This window comes from Erpetoichthys calabaricus, chromosome 17 (assembly GCF_900747795.2).
Source record: "Erpetoichthys calabaricus chromosome 17, fErpCal1.3, whole genome shotgun sequence".
Lineage (NCBI taxonomy): Eukaryota > Metazoa > Chordata > Cladistia > Polypteriformes > Polypteridae > Erpetoichthys > Erpetoichthys calabaricus.
This window is the reverse complement of record NC_041410.2, coordinates 56758388-56782663: the sequence shown is the minus strand read 5'-3', so window position 1 is coordinate 56782663 and position 24276 is coordinate 56758388. Positions and strand designations below refer to the sequence as shown.

The following is a 24276-nucleotide window of genomic DNA, read 5'->3' as shown; positions in this document are numbered from 1 at the left end:
AGGAACCAAAAGACATTACATTCATAAAATGAGTTTTATGAATTAGTTTTTAATCAGGTTGTTTAGTACAGATGTTACAACACTGGAGGAGTAGTGGCGCACAGCTAGCTTTCTTGCCTCACTGCTAGGTGCTAACATTTGGTTTTCTAGTTTGGTTTGGTTATGAAGTTTGAATGTTCTTCCAATGTCTTTATGGTTACGTATGATTGAGTGTATATATATTTTATATACAGAAAATGTGTCATTAATCACTCTCCATTAATAAAATTAATTTATTCCCACCAGTGCTGTGTAACAAATTATAGTATATCCATTCCAATTTCAAACTGTGCATACAGCTTCTAAGACATTTAAAACATTTAGTATATCTTAAAATGTTTAAAGGTAATTTCGTCACAAACATTTCTTTTGATAACCACTATATATTTTGCAAATAAAATCCAATATCAAAACTAAACAAGAATCTTTCTTTAAAAATGATACTGATCCATTTTAATTACTAGTTTTCTTCTAGAGAAAAATCATAATCCCTTCAAAGTTTATTAACTGATTTTCTAAACCCACTGACCTTATTAACAATTTTGCATGGCATTGAGGGTTGGGGAAATTCCCCTTTCAAAACCTGAACATGTGACTGTATATTACAATGGGGTAGCTTGTGGGAGACTAGTTAAGTTTAAACTGATGCTGTTGGTTCAGGGGAATTTCTAGGATTTAGGACTATCAGGTTTTAGCCCAATCTGTGATATTGGGGCACAGTCTTCCATGTATATACAATCATAGAGGAGATCCTTTTGGACTTTTGCTCATGTATATGCAATTGTGCCATTGATCAGTGGCTATATTGTATATGATGGACAAAAGATAGAGGGCTCACTGCTATTGATAATGTATATAATCAAGAAAAAGATCAGGGGCTAGGCAAAACAGACCATGTGCTTCAGATTCTGAAGTCCCTATCCTAATTCTGATGCAGTGTGGGCTTGTCTTGGATCGAAGGGTACCACTTCCACTTATACTTTCCTTTCCCACACTGGAGCTTTATTGCATACTTGTGCTCAGCATCTTCCTTGTGCTTTGCTGAACTTTCTCATTGCACTTCAGAACTCACTATACATGCCAAATGTGATCACATCTCTTTTTTCCTTTGTAAAAACAAATCCATTCACCCTATTGGTTAGTGGTCCTGTTTGGCCTGTTGATCACTTCTGCTCTATCCACAGAAGTGGAGCAAAGCATGTATGTTAGCATAATATCAATAAATTTTGAAAAATGGAAACTTTATTGACAAAGAACACGTCAGCCAATTTTCTTTTTTTTTATAACATCACCAAATTTCAGTCAAATCGGTCAAAGCATTTTTAAGATTTTGGGCTATTTTTGGTTTTCTACAGTTGGCGGGGGGGGGGGGGGGGGGGGGGTAACCCTAAATACTGATATATCAAAATCCCCTTTCTTAGCTGATACCTGCTGCTCTAGATGTAGCATCCTGCCAAATAGTAATGAGTAAACCCCGCAGAATGCAGCAATATCATGGAAATGTTCGAGAACTTTGCTGAACTCTGCAAAATGCATTGAAATCAATAGGGAAGGAGGAGCTGAACTAGCTTTGCATGGATTATAATGGTGCAATGGTCTTTTAAGTGTCCATGAGCACTAGGGAAGTGTCTGCAAACTATGCTGGATGAATTATTGTGGCTAAAAATTTCATCAGAGCTGTGAGGCAGCACTGCTAACCGGTACCACTGTACTTAAAACAACTAAAGACCAAGTGGGGAAAAATACCACAAACAAAATACAGATACAGAAAATAGAGATACTTATACTTTTTTCTGAATGTTATTAATGATCAAGATGGTGTTGGAAAAAGGGATTTTTAATGGAGGATACCTTTGACGCCAATCGCAGTATGCAGGAGGGGAGATTACCTTATTTTAACCCAAGGTCACATGAAGCAAAGCTGGAAAAAGGTGAGGTGACATGGTGGATATGTGGAGTGTTGCACAGTGTAAGAAAATGATAAAAGACTTGCAGTGGAGAAGATAGGTGTTGTGTTGAGGGGAAACAGACTAAGGTGGTTTGTGTATGTAGAGCAAATTGTTGTGGATGACTGGCTGAGGAAGTGCATCAAGATGGAAGACACAAATAAAGGTTGAAGAAGATGTGGTTTGAGGCGCTGCCAGATTACAGTATATGAAAAGAAATGGGTCTCACTGTGAATCATGTCCAAAACAACACAAAAGGAAGAAAAAGCCAGGAACATTATTGGGGTGCCTCTCCCTTCACTACAGGACATATTTTACAAACGCAGTGTCCTCAAGGACTGCAGCATTGTGCAGGACCCCTTCCACCCCTCACATGGACTTTTCCATCCAAGAGAACATACTGCAGCATCAGAGCCAGATCTACCAGGCTGCAGGAGAGTTTTTACCCCCAAGCTGTTAAGACTCCTTAACACCAGGCTGCCCCCTGGGATCTTCCACACGGCCTCAACCACCTCTAAAAACAGAACTTTTATACATGCGAACTACTGTCCTGCAAAGACGAGTGTGCATGTAGAGAAGAACTGAAAATCTCATACTGACCTTGAAGTATTTTGACACTCTTGATATTCTTCTGCTGTGAAACATTCTGACCTGTTATTGTTTACACATGTCTTAAACAACTATTACCATAGACCGATAATTTCTGTATTATCTATATCTATTATTTATTTATTTATTAATTAAATTACATATCTATTGACTATATTTATGTATCTAGATTGCAAATACCATACATTGCATTAATGTTTGTATTGCTTACTACAGGTCAATATTGCTGCTACTTCTTTGTCTTGTCTTTGCACAATGTCTTCTCTTGTTTGTGCTTTAATTTTAAATTTAAATTTTAATTCTACTTTTAATTTATTTTTAATTTATTATTTGCACTTCATGTTGTTACACTGTGAACCCTGAGCTTCGCAATTTCGTCCATCTATATACTTGTATATGGCTGAGATGACAATAAAGTTCACTTTGACTTTTGAAAAAGATCTTAGGGACAACTGGCTATTGCTGTTCAACCCATGATGATGATGCTGATAAACTTTTGGACCTGATAAATAAACAATGCTTTTAAATAAACAAAACTCCACATCAACATCATCAAAAACAAAAGTTAAAATGCTTTCAAACTTTTTCAATACTTATTTATATATAGAGAACTGTACTATTACCTTTATTTCACACAACCCATGACAACCAACACGTGAAGCTGCTCTTTTCTGACAATTGGTCAGTAAGATGTCTACTGATAATACAAACTTTAAAATATATATACTTTTCTTTCCATCAGGGGCTAGTTTCTAACTTTGGCTTGATGCTACCTGGACAGGCTCCAGCTCCCCTGAATCTTGTAATGGAATACAGGTCGGGGAAAACTGATGTACAGAAATACTTGTAAAGATTTTCAAATAAGAAAAAAATATGTTTTACACTTACGTAGCATAGCCATATACTGTGTTTCCCAAAGGTTCAAGTGGCCTTATCTCAGAAGGATTAAATTCCTGGTTATACCTTTATAAGACAAAAGTGTACATATAACTAACTTCATTAATTTAACAAACCAGTGAATAAACAAAATAACTCATCTAGCTAAATTTCTAACATGAAAAGTATTTATGTGGTCTCTCAAAAATGACCAATAAATATCAAAATAGTCACACATGTTAAGTCAAGATAGAAGTTGTCTCATGCCCACAGTCAAATTATTAAGAAAATTTAAAAAGATTAAAAAAAAAATGTTTACAAATGCATATATTCTTGAGGAACACCTGGATGGCAAAAGACTGCTGGTTCAGAAATGGCACCAAAGTAGTCCAGGACAGGAGAACTGCTTTGAGGCCTTGTGCAGAGGCCTCCAACTGACTGAAATAGTACATCTCCGTATAGATATACTGACATACAACAACTACTAACAAAAGCCGTAGGTGCTTTGTGCTCCCCATTTGAAATATGGACAAGGATATCAGTAGAAAGTAGAGGCTATAATAAATTGTCAGGAGTCAGAGGCAACTTCTCCAACCTGCTATAAAGCTTTGTGCTCAGTCACAGAATATGACACCTGTGATATTTTACCAGTTTAACAGGGACAGTTAGTCTAAGAGCTACTGTAGCTCTAAGCCTCTAAATGTGTGGTCTGCAAGTATCAGTCTAGTGGTCTGCTAGGTGACAATCACTGTATCTAAGCAAAGAGAAGTTCTAATTCCTCAAATACCTTTAGTCAGCTGTGTACTTGCAAAATCTTAAAACATAAACATGTGTTCTGGCCAGTTATATCAGACCTTCAATAATCAACTTGTCTTTACATGACCATTCAGGAAAATTAATCAATGAAGCAGCCACTCTGTCTCATCAAGGATTGACTCGAGTAGATCTAATATACATGAGGTGGAGCACAAATGTATGTGCATATCCTTGTATCACAAAAAGAGTTGGGGGGGAAAAGCAAACCTCCATTGTCAAATCAAGAACAGGGCATCCTGAGAATCTAATTGGGAACATTTAAAGAAAATAAATGTGAAACACTGTGTAATTCATATTTACAAAAGTTTCAGCAGAGAACCAAAATAAACAATGTTTAAATAATAATTCAAATAATTTTCTAAATTTGGTGATATTTTGACTATACAACCAAAGAAAAAAAAAAGAAAAAAAAAATCACCATTTTCTACATGTGTCCAATAACACAACATTAACTGATGTGTGGGTTTCTTGCATTATTTTCATTATGCGTTGAACACTAATGCAGTTTTCTCGTCGATATGGCTGAGGAGCATCAATGGGAACCAAATAATTTCTGCCTGAACATTCGTATCCATGGCCAGCATAGTAAAACAAAGCTGCAAGAAAACAAAACCATTTTTAACATATAGTGCAAAACCAAACAATACTTGGAGCATGCACAAGTCATAAAAAGTGGACTACTGCATAGGTAATTATTTCATAAAACCAAATAAATGTTATTCATACTATTTCCTAATCATAAGTAATTTAATAAGTAGAGGTGCTTGTAATACACTAATAAGATTCATGTTATTTTAACTAAATATGTACCTTCTGTACCTGTACCTAATCCCACAAAATAAATTAAAAACACTCTGCTTTTCCTGCATCACTAAATTCTGTCACCACAAAATCGGAAGTTACACAAATGCATCTGAAATTGTTTTTCCACTTATTTTAGATACTGCTATTTTCTGATATAATACTTCAGTTTTGTAAATATTTTTCTTTAACCTGATAACCCACAAATGCCATACTAGATGCAGGTTTCATTACATATTTTTGTGGGCAATTACAGTACAAAAGTTATAATAGATTGAAACAAAGTTTAAAGTGTAAAGAAATCACTTTACTTCAACAGAAATAAAGATAGTAAATGATTTATTCCTTTTAAGTTACAACTATTCTAAAACATACTTTTACAGAATGATTATTTAAGATTATGTACGTATTAATTGAACAGAAATGATTATCTAATAACTAACCATTTAAGGAAGTAGAAATATAGTTATAATACTTAAAGAGGTGAAAGTGAAAACAAAACAGAAGAGGCATCTGTAACTAACATAACTGGTTTAAATATTTTCAGCAGAAACTCTGATGGTATCACCTCACTCCTTACATGTAATATTATTTTCTTACAGTACCTGCACAAATTAATACAATTTTATTTAGATAACAGTGTACATTTGCTTAAATGCACAAGACATTTCAGTATACAATATTAAATACGAGTGAGAAATAGTATTTTATATAACCATTTCCCTCTCTTCCCACAACCCTGCCCTGGATAAGCAGGTTGGATTTAACCATCTCATTTCAACTATTTTAAGATAGACGTTTCATGAGGCCTAAAGTAGTAAAAGATTTTGGTATTACTTAACCCCAGTAACCCTCACAGGAAATTCTCAGATACTTCCATGCCACCTGACAAGTACAATCTCTCCAAGGAGGTCTACCAGTAGGCAAAGCCTACAACAACTCTCATGAGGGGAGCTCTCTACTACAAGGTTCACTCTCAAGGGTTAGAGAAAGACTCATCAATTATATCAATCTCAATCAACAGGCTTAGCTTGAGACCGAAAGCTGCTCACAGAGTCCAATCCAACTATACCTAACCACTAGAGGACCTGTGACTCTGTACCCACTGGAGAAAAACAACTGCAATATCATAAAGAATGAACTGAGAACATGTAGTAGGACCACATTACTACATGAAAAATTCAACAAACAGCACATCTTCCATGTTCAAAAAATTAATTGACATTAACGGAAATGTCATACTTCTGGCCAAGGCAGGTTTTTTTTTTCTTATTTAAAAATGATGAAATTAAAATTTGAGTATTCAAATTAAAAATATGTACATATTTTAATATATTCAAAAACAGCTTAAATATTCTTGGCTATGCATATACATTTGTACCGTATGTGCTTTTTAAAATTACTCATTAATATTTTATTATTCACTGACACAATGTCTTACTTGTGTTTCTGAATGGATGAGTAGTAATTTTCTCTAACTAAATAAAGAGAAAACAGAAATTTTAGTGATTGGCAATAATGGCTATAAGGAGGTTATTAGAAATAAACTTGATGCATTAGGATTAAAAGTCAAGACAGAGGTAAAGAATTTAGGGGCAACTATTAACTCTGACCTGAATTTTAAATCACATATTAATCAGATCACTAGGACAGCATTTTTTCACTTAAGAAATATAGCAAAAGTTAGACCTCTTATATCATTGAAAGATGCTGAGAAATTAGTTCACACTTTTGTTTTCAGTCGGCTAGATTATTGTAACGCACCCCTCTCAGGACTACGAGTGCAGAATGCAGCTGCTAGAATCTAAACTAGGAAAAGAAAATCAGAATTGACTTTAAAATACTGCTTATGGTTTATAAAGCCTTAAATAATCTCGCTCCATCTAATATTTCAGAATGTCTTACACCTTACACTCCAACTCGTAACCTCAAATAGGTTACGCAGATCCTCAAATGAGAGTCTACTTAGAATTCCAAGAGCTAAACTTAAAAGAATTGGTGAGGCAGTCTTCTGCTGTTATGCACCTAAAATCTGGAATAGTTTACCAACAGGAATTCGCCAGGCTAATACAGTGGAGCACTTTAAAAAACTGCTGGAATAACATTACTTTAACATGGCTTTCTCATAGCTTCATTTTAGTTTAATCCTGATGCTCTGCATATTCAGTTAGTTATCATTATTATTCATGGTGGCTCCAAAATCCGTACTAACCCCTACTCTCTCTTCTGTTCTTTTTCCAGTTTTCTGTGGTGGCAATCTGCACCACCACCACCTAATCAAAGCACCGTGATGTCCCTACATTGATGGATTAAAGACCAGTAAGTCCACATGACCGTCATCATCAAGTTCTTCCACGAGAATCCTGAATATAATGAGGACTGATCATTTATGTTAGGTAGAATGCCCAGAGGGGGCTGGGCAGTCTCGTGGCCTGGAACCCCTGCAGATTTTATTTTTTCTCCAGCCGTCTGGAGATTTTTTGTTTTTTCTGTCCTCCCAGGGCATCGGACCTTACTTTTATTCTATGTTAATTAGTGTTCTCTTATTTTAATTCTTATTTTGTCTTTTTTTTCCTCTTTCTTCATCCCTTCATTTACCTAGAGTAAAGGAATGAAAAAGAAATCTAAATTGTTACTAGCCATTTCTACTACCTGGTGATTTATCTTAAATGGCAGTCATGTAACACTTGATGAACTGCATTATGAACGGTCAATTCATTTCAGCAAATGCATAGAGAATTTTAATATTACATACCATACATTTATATAAATATGTGTAATGATCAAAAATAATTATTTCTTATAAGTAATTTAGACCAAACAGCAGCTTTAAAGTATGATATTCACATTTTCGAACCATTTTTTGAGTTGGTAAGATAGACTTGTGAACATCTGGCCAATTTTCAGTTTTGGCCATTTATGTATACTTGTTTTTTACTGAAGCTTTTGGAAAATATTGGCTTTTGAGTTTAAATTATGACTAAAGACTCATTACACTTTTGTCCTTAACACTGACAAAGCAGTTTATATTGTTTATCAAAAATTGCAGGAATTATGTGTTTAGCCATAATGGCACTTGATGTATTTTATTTTTTGATGAATTTCCACTTGAGTCTAAAACAGCACATTGAAATGGATACATCATCACCAATTATAGTCAGCTTTTGTTGTATTCTGCCAACACCATACACTACTGATGTGTTTATTTTTTGTACGTGTGAAGACTTGGATTTTGTTTTTCTTTTTGTTATTGCCTTAATATATTCGTAATTTACCATTTTATTATTGAGAAGCCTTTATAAAAGAATTCTATAATGTGTATTAATTTATGCTCCTATAAATGTGTGCCAGTAGTCTGATGAGGCTGAGAAGCCATGACTTCAAAAAGGGAACTTCAGCCTGTAAACTTTTGGGCCAGAATGAGTAATGCCTTTTCCCTATGAAGTGTCAAACAACAACAAAAGGCAAGCTGAAGAAGGAGCAGCACAACACCGACAAGAAGAAAGAATACACTCCAACACAAGAGGAATCTTCCACTTGAACCCAGATCAACAACAAGGCAACAACTCCACACACCATCAGATGTCATCCACAAAGGCTTGGTATCATAAAACTATTTATCTGTGATAAGATAAAATAGAACTCTAAACACCAGTAAACAGACAGCCTAGATGTTATATGTTTGTCTGTCTGCATCCGGTCTTACATGTCAACATGTATATGCACTTATCATATTTCTATAATCCTTGTATTTAATCAATACATTGTATTACTCTGTTTCTTAAGACAAGGGTACCTTAGTTAACTTGCTATAAGTCTAAAGGTCGTAGATCTGCCTCCTACAACAGAGAAAGGTAAGGTAAATAAAGTAAAAGCCTTGTAGAATTAATTTATTAAGCATTGGTATTGCCAAAGTCAAAACTGAAAATTAATTTACAAGTTAAAATTTCTGTTTCAAATCCCACATTATTACGGCGTCCTCCAGTGTGGTCGTCTTATTGATTATTAATCATACAAAATCCTACAAGATGGTAATGAGAAACAGCTTAAATATAACAAAATTAAATCTCACTGCAGTTTTAACGCATACAGTGCTATAAGATGACTGACAAGAGAATTTATTAGAAAAGATGCAGAACTGTAAAAATACTTCATAATGCAACAAAATACATGTAGCTATGACATAAATCTCTCTTTTTTAGTGCTTCTATGAGCTATATATACGCTCAGATCAGTTAGATATTTAAATACCCATTTGATAGATGCAGATTTTGGTCTACTTTTGCTTCTCTACTAACAAGTAACTATGGACAATTAATGTAAAATAGTGTGAGATGTTATAATAAATATAAAGAAACACATGTGAAAGTGTAAAGAAAAAAGACTTTCGAATTTTTCACCAGCAGCCAGAAATAGAGAACACATACCAAGTTATTTAAATGACCGAAGTAAATGCAAGCACTCTTTAATGTATGAACTAAAATTAAAAATGTATTTTATTATAGAAAATGACCAGAATGATTAAGGAAAATCTTCTGAAATTTAAAAGCCTGTCAGTATAAGTGTCAATGCTTTAATAACCTTGATAGTGTTCTCTTAAAATATAAAACAGAAAAAAAAAATTTAAAAATAAGCTGCCACTAGAGCTCTTGTACCTTCAGTACACAGCTCCTAAATATACTATATGGATTAAAGAGATAATATGGACAAAAATATAGAAAATTAAAAAACATGAGACTAATGGCTGGTGGTCAGTTCTTTCAATTTAAACATCTTTCTAGATATGATCATATGTCCTTTGTATTTTTTGACTCAAAATATATAAATGCATTATTAAATAATTAAAATGTTTCCCTTAGAATTTGTAATCTAACAAGACAACAATCAGTGTTCCTTGGAACTTACCATATACACCTTTGCTTAGCAGCTGCTGATACTGTAAAATAGCCGCTGTCATTTCTTGTTTAGTGAGGTCAAGCAGTGAAACAACACGGAAATTGAGCTCCTGGAGCAAATGAGCCAGCTCATGGACGTCCATCACTGGAGCAATGAGGTTTGGATGATAGGAGTAGTTCAGATTCCCAATCAGCAGTGCCACTTTGTCTGTTGCTAAAATAAAATGCTGTATTTTACATATATGTAATTATACAATAAAATTGACAAATTTAACTGGAATTTGACATTTTTCATTTTTAGATAGGTAGAATGACACTACTCAGATAAAAATAAAAAGTAAAATTCACAAACATACAAACAACAGGGAGGATATCTTCAGAAGGAAGTAATTACTCCAGACAGCCATGAAAAATAAAACAATCTGAGATCAGGCAGCACACAAAGTGAATTAAAAATGAGCATAAATAGTCACTTAAAGTAAGTAAGAGAGAACTGTAACAAGGAATTCCATTGTGTATACAGTGTGGTGGATTGCCGGCATTTTACTCCGGCCCTCACCCCCAGGCCACCAGGAGGAGCTCTCCGGACAGCATAAACGTGCCCCGAGTTCCAGCAGGGCCTCATGGACTTTGTAGTTTCTACACACAGCCCTGCTGGATACCTTGGGGGCCACCAGGCGTCGCTGTAGGAGGGCTCGTGGGCTCTTATGTGCCCTATAACCCGGGAGTACGTCATGGTCACGTGACAGGAAGAAACGACGTGCTCCCAGGTTGAAGAAAAGGACTGTTTACCCTGACCCGGAAGGAATAAGGAACTGTGGACTGTTGGACAGGAACACCTCCGGGTCAGGGTGTATAAAAGGACTCTGGGAAGCCCAGTACATTGAGCTGAGCTGGGAGGTAGGAGGGCGAAGTGTCTGGGCGAGGAGGATTGTATTGTTGAGAGTTTGATTAAGTATATGAGTAGTGTAGAGTGGAGGGTGCTTTGTGCACGTGATAACTGTAAAATAAATAGTTATTGTTCTTTCATCTGGTGTCTGGAGTGGTACCTGAGGGTCCGAGAGGTGGATCAAGGGCATATCTGCTACAACAGTTAAGAAAATTGTATTCAAATTTGATAAAATGGTAATATATATTTTCAAATAGAGAAATTACACATTTCTGCACCCAACAGCTCCCTCACACTCATACACACACACACACGCGCGCACATACACATAATTGGGGTTCTTTATAGATTTAGATGTGTTGATTCTATTTCTGAAATTTGAATTTTTCTACTGCAAATAGTTTCTGAAAATATTGGATTCTGGGAAGAATGCAGATGTGTTTTATGGTAAAGGTAGTTTTCACGCTAAGAGTATTATTTGAAGTGTATTTTGAGTTGAAAATTGTCAGTCTTCTTTCTTCTTATGTTAACTGAGGTGGACACAGCCAGAGTATTTACTACACATTTTTTTGCTCTCAATCTGTAATTTTTTCTTTCTTTTAATTGCTTTAAAATATGAAAAAGGAATACAACGACAGAAAACTACAAGGAACTAGTTGAGGAACTTCTTTCTTCCTAAAAAATCAATTCAACACCCCCACCCACCACCCCCACCCCCCCAAAAGGGCATGGGAGTAGTCTCTGATGAACCATTAGGACATCACTCAAATACAGAAATGTTAAAGTGAAAAGTGGAATGAGCCTAAATTAGCAGACATCTGTTAATCATTTCATGAAACACCATCAGAGGATGGTGACAGTAAAAAAAAACCTGTGAACACTTTCTGTAAATAAAATAGTCATGTGCTGACCGTATGTCAAATTAGCTGTATGTCAGTCACAAACTGTACAGATCATTGCAACTGAGGTTGTATGGGTCTGGTGTAGGTTACTAGCAGGTGTACTTTAACTACTGGTATCAGGTCAGGTCAGGTTGGGGAGCATGCACTGGTACAGCACATTGCCGCACCCACTACACGACAAAACTGCTCGGGATCCAACAGGCAGACATGCGGTCCAGACCCACCCTCCGGAAATGACCCTCTATCTGCCACAGCCAGGTGTTACGTGGGCATCCCCTTGGCCTGGTCCAGCCATTTGGGTCTTCAACAATGAGGATCCTGTGAGCTGGATCACCCTTGAGGAATCGCGGCACATGGCCATAGTGCGGTAACTGACACTCCCTCACAATGCAGGTAATGTGCCTCCTTCGGGACTCCATGAGCAACTGCGCATTCGACACAAAGTCAAACCAGCGGTACCCAAAGATTCTCCGAAGAGACATAGTACCAAACAATTCCAGTCTTCCTCTCAGGTCACTGGATAGTGTCCATGTCTCGCAACCATATAGCAAGACAGGAAGCACCAGGACTCTAAAGACTTGGACCTTCATCATTTTGCATAGATATCAGAAAACCACACACACTTTTCGAGCAATCTCATGATCCCCCATGCTCTCCCAATCCGTCTACTGACTTCATAGGAAGAGTCACCAGAGACATGAATGTCACTGCCGAGGCAAGTAAGCCTCTTGACAAGGTCGACACTCTCTCTGCATACAGACACACTGCTGATGGCTGTGCCAAATAGGTCATTAAAGGCCTGGATCTTAGTTTTTATTCAGGACACTCGTAAGTCCAGGCATTCAGACTGCTCGTTCAGTCTCTCGAGCACCCCAATCAGAGCCTCCATTGACTCCAGTAAATCTTTCGTTGCCAACGGATGCCCCACAACCACTGGACCCCATAACCTTGCCCAACACCCAGTCCATGCAAGCACTGAACAGAGTAGGAGCAAGAACACACCACTGAAGAACCCATGAATCAACTGGAAAAACACACAGGTTCTGCCTCAACTCTGCACAGTACAAGTGTACAGGTCAGCCATGACATCCAGCAACCTTGTGGGGATCCTGCAAAGTCTCAGGATGTGCCACAGGGCAGCTCAATCACCTTACGAAAATCGACAAAGGTTGCAAGGAAACTCTACCAATATTTGCGTTTGCGCTCCATGAGAACCCTCAGTGCCAGGATGCAGTCGATGGTAGACTTCTTAGGCGTAAAACCAGACTGCCCCTGTTGCTGATATGCAAGCAAGTGATCACGGATCCTATTGAGGACAACCCTAGCAAGAACCTTACCCAGCACTGAGAGCAGTGTTATCCCCCTGTAGTTGCCGCAATCCAGGAGATCACTCTTACCTTTCCAGATAGAGACGACAAGTCCCATTTTCCAGTCAGTTGGGATGATGCCAGTCTCCCAAATGGAAGCAAAAGATTGCTTGCAATGCCAGGAGGACAGCCTTATCACCACCCTGGAGAAGTTCATCCCAGATACTATAGATCCCTTCAACTTTTCCTACCCTCAGCTGGTTCACTACCTGTACAATCTCAGTGAGATTGGGTGGTTGAAAGCTAATTGGAGGATCAGCCACAAGAACCGTGGACCCAGAGATATTCAACGTCCTGGCCGGAGGATCAGCTTTAAGCAGTTGCTTAAAGTAGCTGGTATGGAGTAGCAGAAACCAATTTTCGAGCCTCAGCATCCACACACCTGGATGGCAGTGTTTCTCAAGCACTGTTGCACTGATAGTGGGTTGAGGGTTGCTGTTGTTGGTTTGAGACCGAGTCACCTAAGCTGGGGTTTCTCAACCGTTACGTCATGACCCAGTTTGCCACCGATGGGCCGCTTGTTGCCGAAGTTGGTTCGTGAGTGGGTCACCTAACCAAGGTATGTTTCCTCATTTCTAATTGAGCTTGTTTTATCAAAGGAGACCCCTGATTGCACTTGTTTCACCAAGAAGGTGATTTACAATTGCTGCTAGTGGGTGTAACGATGCAGGTCTGCTCCATGCTCCCAACGCCTTCCGGGAGCTCTGAACCAGACACCGTCGGTAATGTCACCGAGATGAGCTGACATATGAGGACAATTCTCAAATGAAGCCAGGGGATATTTCCAAAAAGTGCATAAGTGCTTTTATTAAAACCAAGAAAACAGTGTCCAAACAAAAAGTGCAGTGCATCAGTTTCAATAAATAAATCCATAAAAACGAGTGCCACAACTAAAAGCTCCTTCGCGGAGCCCCAGCTCGTTGTGTCTCCTGCTATAGGTGGCCAGATCATCCTGCTAGGACTGTTCTTTTCCGTCCTTTAACCTCCTTTCTCTTTCTCCTCAATTTATCTATCCATCCATCTTTCCCCCTTTTTTCTGGTGTTGACCCTTATATATAGCCCCATCTCCCCGCGCACCACCGTGGGCGCAGCGCCTTAATTACACGCCGCAGGAAGCCAATGAAGCAATCGAGAATGAACGCACCCACACGTGCAGGTGGGACTCGCTCTAACTACCTCATTAACTCCCCGCGGTTGTGCAATCACTCCCACGGAGAACAACGCGACTATACAGATTAAAAGCTGGCCCTTTTTTTTTTTTTTGAAGCCATGGACCCGCTATACTACAGTAGGTGTCAATCAACAAAGGTAAAACTTGTGTAAGGGAAGGCAGTGCAGGCTGAATGCATGAACCGCATGGGGTGGTGCTGATCAAAACAAACCATAATGGACCCTCCAAGAGTCAAAAAAGATATGAGGCCCTGTGAAATAATATTGATAATAATGAAAGATGTATTACTGCTATTGGTTTTAGAAATTTCTGGAACATTATTAGGCTATTGTTTTCCTATGGCACTATAAATCGCCTCAACTCTGTCGTCTGTAAATCAATGCATGACTACAATTACATTTAAAACAATCATATGTGTAATTTATAATTTTTTAGGTCTAAACAATGAATTTTAATTTATTTTGTTCTTCTCCAAAAGAGTGCATTTTCATTTTAAACCTTCATCTCTCAAATACTGGATATGATATAGGAAATATGTTGCCAGATTGGGATTCAGTAGCTTCAAATCAATAAAGAACACTTAAAGAGTGAAAAAAATGTTGTTTTGCAGACTAGTGTTACTAAAAAAACAATTCAGAGGAGACAAATAGATAGATAGATATTTGACAGTGAGAAATTTTACAATACAAATACTTAGGAATGATGCAGATTGTGCTGCTAACAAAGCTGTATTTTGAGTTCCATGGGCCCAGGGTGCGTGAGAGGTGAGTTCCGCGCTATATGCAATCATCACATTCAGATGTTAACAGTTCACACACACGCAAGGATCGTCCTTACTACATTTACAACATGTGGAGCTGCTGCAATGTACACACTAAGGTTCCTACGACATTGAAAGGGTACCTGACAATGACTCAGTTTACTTTCCTGGGGAAATCAGCTGTCTTGGACAGCCAGCATAAAATCACACCCAATCTGACGTTGTTCGTTTTCAAATAATATTGCATTAGTGTGATGATGTTTTCTGATTGGTACTATTCTGGTCATAAAATGATTTCTTCAAAATATCACATATATTGTCTCTTTCTTTTTTTCTCCGGTGCTGCGTTCATCATGAACCAGAAGGTGCGAGCTTATTTAGTGCGAGCAGGAGCACACAGGTGTGTAATAGAAACCACAGCATAGAGAGAAGTGTGTACATTGCAACAGGTACACATGTCATAAATGTAGGAAGGATGGTCCTTGGGTGTGTGGGAACTAACATTTGAATTTGATGATTGCATATAGCGCTGAACTGACCTTTCTGTACTATTCTTTCCTCTGCATGTCCTGGAGTACAAAAGAAACAGCACTATACAGCAACATGTGGAGACTGGCAAGATCAGGGAAAAGAAAAAAAAAACACGCAGTCACTGATTACAACCACAAGATGTTATGCAAGTGAATATGAATAATATGAATAATGTTGCATCCGTGCTACAATGTTTTCCAAAATGTACTATTCAGGTCATAAAATGAATAATTCCAAATATCATATATACCTATGTCTCTGTTTTTTTTTGTCAGTGCGGCTTTGACATCATGGACCATAAGGTGCATACTAATTCAGCATGAGTAGGAACACTCAATAAAACTAAATAAAAAAAAATCAAGTGACAATAAGATACGAATAAGGCAGATTCACCAGTGTTTGTATGTCAGCCTTTATCCATCCAGATCACAGAATCTCCAGTTCCATTGTCTCAAAACACCACTCACATCTACAGTTATTCCCAGTTTCAAATTAAAAACTAACAGCGTCAGATCCCTGGGGGGGGTGGGGCGGTAGTATGTATCGTGATCGTGACTGAGAGAATAAAAATGGAAAAAAAAAATGCCAACTTTTACAAGTACTAGACGCAAACCAAATGTATGTGTTGATTATATAATATTAACAATATGAGCAGTTCACTACTCAAAATGGTAAATATATGAGGCAGTCAGGATCGAACCGGGGAACTCTTGATTACAAGTCAGCAATTCTTACCACTGCACCACGGAAACTGTTGTATCGTCCTTGAACCTTTTGTGAATGTGTTTATTTGATCTTTGGACTTCAGGCTTCACACATTATATAGTTTATGCCTGCATTTTGTCATTTATTACTAAAATATGAAAAATGTTTCTGTTTTAACAATGTCTTTACACAGATTATTGTAGAAACGGAACACACATGCAATGCATGTGTTCCAAATAACAATCTATTATTTCCACTCTAAAACTCCAGCACTTCACTCCCAGATAATCAAGGCATGAGCTGGGAGAACTTTGTGCAGGTTCTGCGGTGGTGGAGGGATGGAATAGTAGGCTGCTTGCTGCTTGTCTTGATCGGCAGATTTACAAGACAAAAGACGCTGACGGAGAGGTGTGATGGGATTTAAGGTGGGCCGGATTTATGAGTTTTTTCGTAGGCTTTGGTAATTCTACTGTTAACACTTAGCTATTAAGTAAAACTGCACCAGGCTAATGCATGAAATCAGGCAAATGCACACAATTCATTCAGTAAAAAGGCAGTTGTTAAACCAACCAAAAGTTACCTTTTAAGAAGGTGAACATGAAGAGTCCAAAAACTGAACTTCAGCAGAAGAATATTGGTGGACAAAAAAAAAAAAAAAAGCAGACAAGAACAACGTGCTGGATAAAGTTTAAACATTTAATGTAAAGTAACCGCCCTCTATTAATTTATCTATTTCATATACGGCATGTATATAAGCATAATTTCAATTATGATGTATACACCTCTCGTGAACAGTGGTTTTACCAATTATGTACTAGAAAGATATTTTAAAACATAATTAAATGAAAAAATAAAACACTGCTGCACAAATACATAGAAAACACAAAGCCATGTAAATGAAGCTGTAACTGTACTGTGTGTGCAATATATAATACCACCATATATTCAAGGCATCATAAAGTCTACAGTAATAAATTAATATTATCTGTTGCAGGCTTCAATTAAGGAAGAAATATCTTGGTTTGGATGTAGGAGACACACCATTACAAAGGAAAAAGTGAAGCATTTTAGCATTCAGATGAACATGTCATTCGTTTAAGTTGTGTTCTAATTTAAATTCATACTCGTTTTCTCACTGTAACTATCTCAGACAGAAAAAAGAAACCAGAGGCTGCACCAGCAGGAAAACTGTAGCAGGCCTTCTGGCAAACATGAATTGAGAAAATCAGAGGGTAAATGCCTTGAATGTGAATGCATTTGTTGTTGCACACTTCTTTCAACTCAGTTTTGAAAAATGCTTCTCTAAGTTTGTGACCCCCAATGAATTACTGTCCAAGAAAAATGATATTTTTTACATTTTTTGCCAAACAGTATTTTTCATTCAGTTTGTTTTTATTATGTAAAATATATCCATTAAAATGTTTGTACATATTTAACCCATTTTTCAGATTTTTTTTTTTTAATCAGAGGCAAATGTGTATAGGGCTTCTAATGAGCTCCCCTGTGGCACTAAAAGTACTTCATTACTATATTTCAATGACTAGAACAAACAAATTGATGAGTGCAGTCTCTTCTTTCTTGTGATAGCCGAATTAATGAATATCCATTAAACATTTTTAAAAGGATAATGCCACTTTGTGGTAAAAAGGTAACATGTAACGGAGCATTTTGGGTTGGTATATTTGCACCAGATAAAATAAAAAACCATAAAAGGATTTCATCATTTGGCATATCATATCTCTTGCAGTGGTCTCGTCTTCCATATTGCTGTTCACACTTATACAGTATTGGAGATATTGGAATGCTCATTGTTGCTAAAGCCGGTAGAAGTCGCGCTATTAGCTGTTTGCTGACTACAGTATCTGTAAAGTCAGGCTTATTAGTATCAACTGTAGTATTAATGGCTTGTTCAAATATAGATAGATAGATAGATAGATAGATAGATAGATAGATAGATAGATAGATAGATAGATAGATAGATAGATAGATAGATAGATAGATAGATAGATAGATAGATAGATAGATAGATAGATAGATAGATAGATAGATAGATAGATAGATAGATAGATAGATAGAGATACTTTATTAATCCCAATGGGAAATTCACATATGAATTTATTTATTTTAAAGTTTATTTTTGAGTTTGGAAATATCAGATATGGTTTTCATCAAAACAACACCTTTTGCTTCTCTCTCTTTAATTTTTTTCCTTTCACTGACCACTGGGCTCTCACTTTAAATGATCATTCATTTTCCTTTTTGCAACAAGGTAACATATCAAATCTACAATCTCATAAAAATTACCTATTAGACACTTGCTTTGATCGTGCCCTATCCAGTCGTATTTTTGTTTCAAAAGCTTTTAATTTAGGTCTGATTAGACAGGTTTATGAGGATTGGAGCACTGCGAGTGTCTGTACTGTCAGTAAAACACTTGAACCTTTTCCTGTTATTAGGTATTTTTTTAACATATGCAAAGGTCCCACTGTGTGTAGACAGCCAGGGTGAGCACCTGGACATGCAGAAACATAAACAATGTTTATATATTCTGTTTAAAAAAAATCCCAATAATGGATTGCACAAAAGTAACTATTAATACATTCTAATATAAATGTGTGTTACTGCATTGTATTTGCATGATGAATGATTGAATGCTCAGTGACAGAGTTCTTGTTCACCAATGATGATTTAGCTCTAACTTAAAAGAATCATGCATCAGATGGGCACTACTTTCACATGTGCTTTAAACCTCTAAATGAAAGAAACTAATGGCATCACGCATGCACTTTGGCACTCATGTTGAGCTTAACTGAATTGATTTGTTCGTTCTCGTGAATGATTCCTATTATTCACTGAAAGAATCATTAATTCTTTGCATTTATATAGTGCTTTTCTCACTATTCAAAGCGCTCAGCAATTGCAGGTTAAAGGCCTTGATCAAGAGCCCAACAGAGCAGAGTCCCTATTGGCATTTACGGGATTTGAATCGGCAACATTCCGATTGCCAGTGCAGGTCCCTAGCCTCAGAGCCACCACTCCGCCACTCATTCAAAAAGAATGAAACATTTGCAAATCAACCATCACTATTTCTGTTGTTGTCCAGTTAAAAAACAACGATTGTAGTGGAGTAGAAAGCTGAGATATTTGCTATAAGATGTAGTGGAGTAAAGGGCAAAATATCTAGAGCAAAATCTACTTAAGTAAAGTGCAGATACATGAAAAACATTCTTAAGTAGTGTAACAAATTGTACTTTGTTAATCTCCACAACTGCCACCATAATATATTTAAGTAACAGCTGTATACATAATCTAAGTGTTTTTCCTTTGTTTACAAGTCAACTGAATATACTTTTCTTATTTTCCCAAAATCCAGTTCAGGGTTACAGGTGTCAAAAGTGTCTCCTAGTGTTTGTTAAGTTATTAAATATCAGCATATTCTCAGATAATTTTATAGCAAACTAACATCAATTCAGTTTCAGGAGCAAAAACATTTTCAAATAGTTAATTATTTTAAAAGAAGTATGTTTTTCAGTATTATGCATTACTACTGACCATGAGTTACCAAGTTGATAATTTAAAACACATCTGTTGAATTTCTGAACAAATTTTTCACAAACATTATGGATTTTATATTTTAATTGATAACAAATAGATATGGAAATTTCTTACCATAATACTTTCTTGTGGAGATTTTATCTGGAGGTGCTAAGATAGAAAATAAAAATGAACACATCTGAATCAAATATCCATCTAACCATCTTCCTAATCCACTTGTCCAGGGCAAGCCTGTCCCAGCGGTCATCTGGCACAAGGCAAGAACAACAACTGGACAAGATGCAAGTCCATCAAAGAGAATCAAATATTCACAAAGCAAAATAAAACATACTGTATCATTAAAGATTACATTCAAGTCTTCACATCCATTATAAACTATAAAATACAATTAAAGCCAAGATCATTAAGAAATCAATCTATCAATCAATTGGTTAATCTTGGTCATTTATTAATAAATTGGAAATGTATTATTTTAAAAGTTACAATATGGGCAATTTTTTAATATATCTGTTGAAACTAATACAGATTTATAGTGATTATGAAACAATTTTTGATGCTCCTCCCACCAGACCTCACCTTTTCATTGTTCTTAACATTGTCTCTGATTGAAGGCTGACTTATGCATTTCACGGAAAAAGATTTAGGAAAAATAATCTAAACTACACTGTTAATATTAGTATATACAATTTAATACTTAATGGACAATATACAGTAACTGTCATCAATGCATACAACAATCTAGATAATAAATCAAACTTTTATGTACTTTTAATTAAGTAGGAAAAACATAGCAAAATAAAAACTAAGCATTAATACTAATTAAGCTAAGCTTAATAGTAAGCTACAAATTTATGAAAACAAACTCTAATAAAAGTATATTAACAAAAACAAGTTCTACTGTTTATATTTCACTTATTTATTTATATATATATATTGTCACACACGCGCGCGCTTAGGGGACAGTCAAAAGGCCCGATCGTGTGTGAAAGATCAAAAGAAAAACGACAGAGTAAAACAGCCATACCGGTCATCACGTCCCGTTCTGATAAAAGACTCCTCGGCTGGCTCCATGGGGTCACCATGTTCCTGGCAGCCCCGATGACTACAGTCCATCAACCTCACTCCTGACATCAGCTCTGGCCACTATGTTTGACATCAGCTTCAGCCTCCCCTGCACCTCCTCCCCGTTAATTGCACTTCCTTTGTTTTTTGTATAAAACAACCAGAGAGAGACCTTTATTTTGTCAAATGTTTTGCTTTGAACTTGACCTTTATTTTGTGCTGGACGCTACACCCAGTATACGGGGAGGATCCCAAACTCTTAACCAGATTTTCTTTGTGTTTACTCCTTCACTATTATATATATCTATACTAATAAAAGGCAAAGCCCTCACTGACTCACTGACTGACTGACTCATCACTAATTCTCCAACTTCCCGTGTAGGTAGGAGGCTGAAATTTGGCAGGCTCATTCCTTACAGCTTACTTACAAAAGTTAGGCAGGTTTCATTTCGAAATTCTACACGTAATGGTCATAACTGGAACCTGTTTTTTGTCCATAAACTCTAATGGAGGAGGTGGAGTCACGTATCGCATCATCACGTATTACGCCTCCTACGTAATCACGTGAAGTGAAAACAAGGAAAAGATTTACAGCACGAGTCAAACGTGGGAACGAAGGTAAATGACATTAATTGTTGAGTGTCTTTTAATACTGTGTAATTGTTGAGTGTCTGTTAATACTTTGTAAGCATACATATTAACAGATGTGCAATTAAACGTGTGCATTTACCGGGTGATTTCTCAGGCTTAAAGCTCGAAGTGATCACTCGAGTGAAGGCAGCTTCACAAAAAAAACAGATCCTTAACAAACTGTTATTGGTATATTTTCCCTCAATTTTAAAAGGTTTTCTGTTCTTCTTAATAAAAATTTAAAAGCAGAACTTCGCCGGTGCAAACCGCGGGGATTTGAGCGACTGACGCATACAGACATATTCATGAGTGCAGGTACTTCGGAAAGAAAGCACCATGTAAACCTAAAGTTTAAATTAATTTCATAGACCTACAAAAGGTTGCCATTGATTTCAGGCAAGGTTGCTTTTCTCCTGTACAACTATACGTTGCATTCTCAAGAGTGTGCTTGCACGGCTTGGTCATATTACAACCGGAGTGCTGAACTGACAACGTGATATACAAACAGAACAATCGTATAAACAGGATTAAATAAAAAGGCTGCTTCCGTTGGCAAAGCAACGAAAAAGGAAGACCTTATATGATGTTCGTTTATAAAACAGCGGAGACGCTGTGTGAAGTCAGCTTCACAAAAAAACAGATCCTTAACAAATTGTTATTGGTAGATTTTCACTCAATTTAAAAAGGTTTTCTTCTTAATAAAAATTTAAAAGCAGTACTTCGCCACTGCAAAGCACGGGGAGATAGATAGATAGATAGATAGATAGATAGATAGATAGATAGATAGATAGATAGATAGATAGATAGATAGATAGATAGATAGATAGATAGATAGATAGATAGATAGATCTATCTATCTATCTATGTTGATATATGTATATATATGTGGATGTGTATATGTATATATATATATATATATATATATATATATATATATATATATATATATATGTAGATATGTGTATATGTAGATATGTATATATAAGTATATATGTTTATGTATATATATGTTTGCATAACCTCTTTAACACACTACTTCTCCGCTGCGAATCGCGGGTATTTTGCTAGTGTATATATATATATATATATATATATATATATATATATATATATATATATATATATATATATATATATATATATATACTGTATATATTGTGGGATATGGTCGGCCATTCATCCCGGCCAATACCCCAAATGCCAGGAAGGAATTATGGACATTGGAGTTTTCCTTCACAGCCCTGCTGGATACCATGGGGGCCGCCAGAGGACGCTGCAGGGGGGCATAAGGAGTTTTATGTGCACTATAATCTGGAAGTACATCCTAGTCACAGTGACAGAAGAAATGACGTACTTCCGGGATGAAAAAGAGGAGTTTTCACCTGACCCGGAAGTGCTAGGAAGTCGCACGGACTGAGGGATCAGAAGCACTTCCGGGTCAAGGACTATAAAAGACTGTGAGAGATTCCAGGCGGGCGAGCTGAGTCGGGAGGAAGGGTGGCAATGCGTCTGGGAGTCAAGGATTATTGATTGTTAAGTATTGTATTGATTGTTTATGAGTATTGTGGAGTGGAGGGTGCTTGGTGCACATTATTGTCCTAATAAAATAAGTTATTGGATTTTTATCTGGTGTCTGGCATCTGATCTGAGTGTTCAAGCGAGCGATAGTGCCCCCTATCTGTCACAATATTTTATATATATATATATATATATATATATATATATATATATATATATATACATACATATTAATAAAAGGTAAAGCCCTCACTGACTCACTGACTGACTGACTCATCACTAATTCTCGAACTTCCCGTGTAGGTGGAAGGCTGAAATTTGGCAGGCTCATTCCTTACAGCTTACTTGCAAAAGTTAGGCAGGTTTCATTTCGAAATTCTACGCGTAATGGTCATAACTGGAACATGTTTTTTGTTCATATACTTTAATGGAGGAGGCGGAGTCACGTATCACGTCATCACGCCTCCTACGTAATCACGTGAACTAAAAACAAGGAAGAGATTTACAGCACGAGTCAAACGCGGGAACGAAGGTAAATGACATTAATTTTTGACTGTCTTTTAATACTGTGTAAGCATACATATTAACACATGTGCAATTAAACGTGTGCATTTACGGGGTGATTTCTCAGGCTTAAAAGCTCGCCTTTTACTAAAAAGGTAAATGCAAAACTATTTTCAATCATTCTATGATCTGCTTCTCACAACTGAAGGCACCGTGGCTGACGGTAAATGACGTTAATTTTTGACTGTCTTTTAATACTGTGTAAGCATACATATTAACACATGTGCAATTAAACGTGTGCATTTACGGGGTGATTTCTCAGGCTTAAAAGCTCGCCTTTTATCAAACGCGGGAACAAAGGTAAATCACGTTGTTCACTGTCTTTTAATACTGTGTAACCATACATATTAACACATGTGCAATTAAACGTGTGCATTTACGGGGTGATTTCTCAGGCTTAAAAGCTCGCCTTTTACTAAAAAGGTAAATGCAAAACTATTTTCAATCATTCTATGATCTGCTTCTCACAATTGAAGGCACCGTGGCTGATGTTACGTCACTTGCTGCCAACCATAAGCGTTACCTGGTAGGTAACCAGCCACTCACTTCACTCCCTTACGGGAATCGAACCTCTGAGGTTTTCTTTTGTTCTTAATTAAAATTTAAAAGCAATACTTCACCGCTGCTAAGCCCCTCTAGC

General features: G+C 36.7%; 1 protein-coding gene across 3 annotated transcripts in view; it reads right to left on the bottom strand.

Annotated features, from left to right (window-relative positions):
• malt3 (MALT paracaspase 3) overlaps positions 1–24276 on the bottom strand; it is a 143548-nt gene that overhangs the window by 32707 nt on the left and 86565 nt on the right. For all 3 annotated transcript variants that reach the window (XR_007933726.1, XM_028822870.2, XM_028822871.2), the window contains exons 8-11: positions 19977–20012; positions 9993–10196; positions 4705–4882; positions 3483–3557 (exon numbers count right to left, since the gene is read on the bottom strand). Coding sequence is in view for 2 of the 3 variants with exons in the window: in XM_028822870.2 (XP_028678703.2) it covers positions 3483–3557; positions 4705–4882; positions 9993–10196; positions 19977–20012 (493 nt within the window). In the remaining variant the exon portion in view is untranslated. The remainder of the gene's footprint in view (positions 1–3482; positions 3558–4704; positions 4883–9992; positions 10197–19976; positions 20013–24276) is intronic.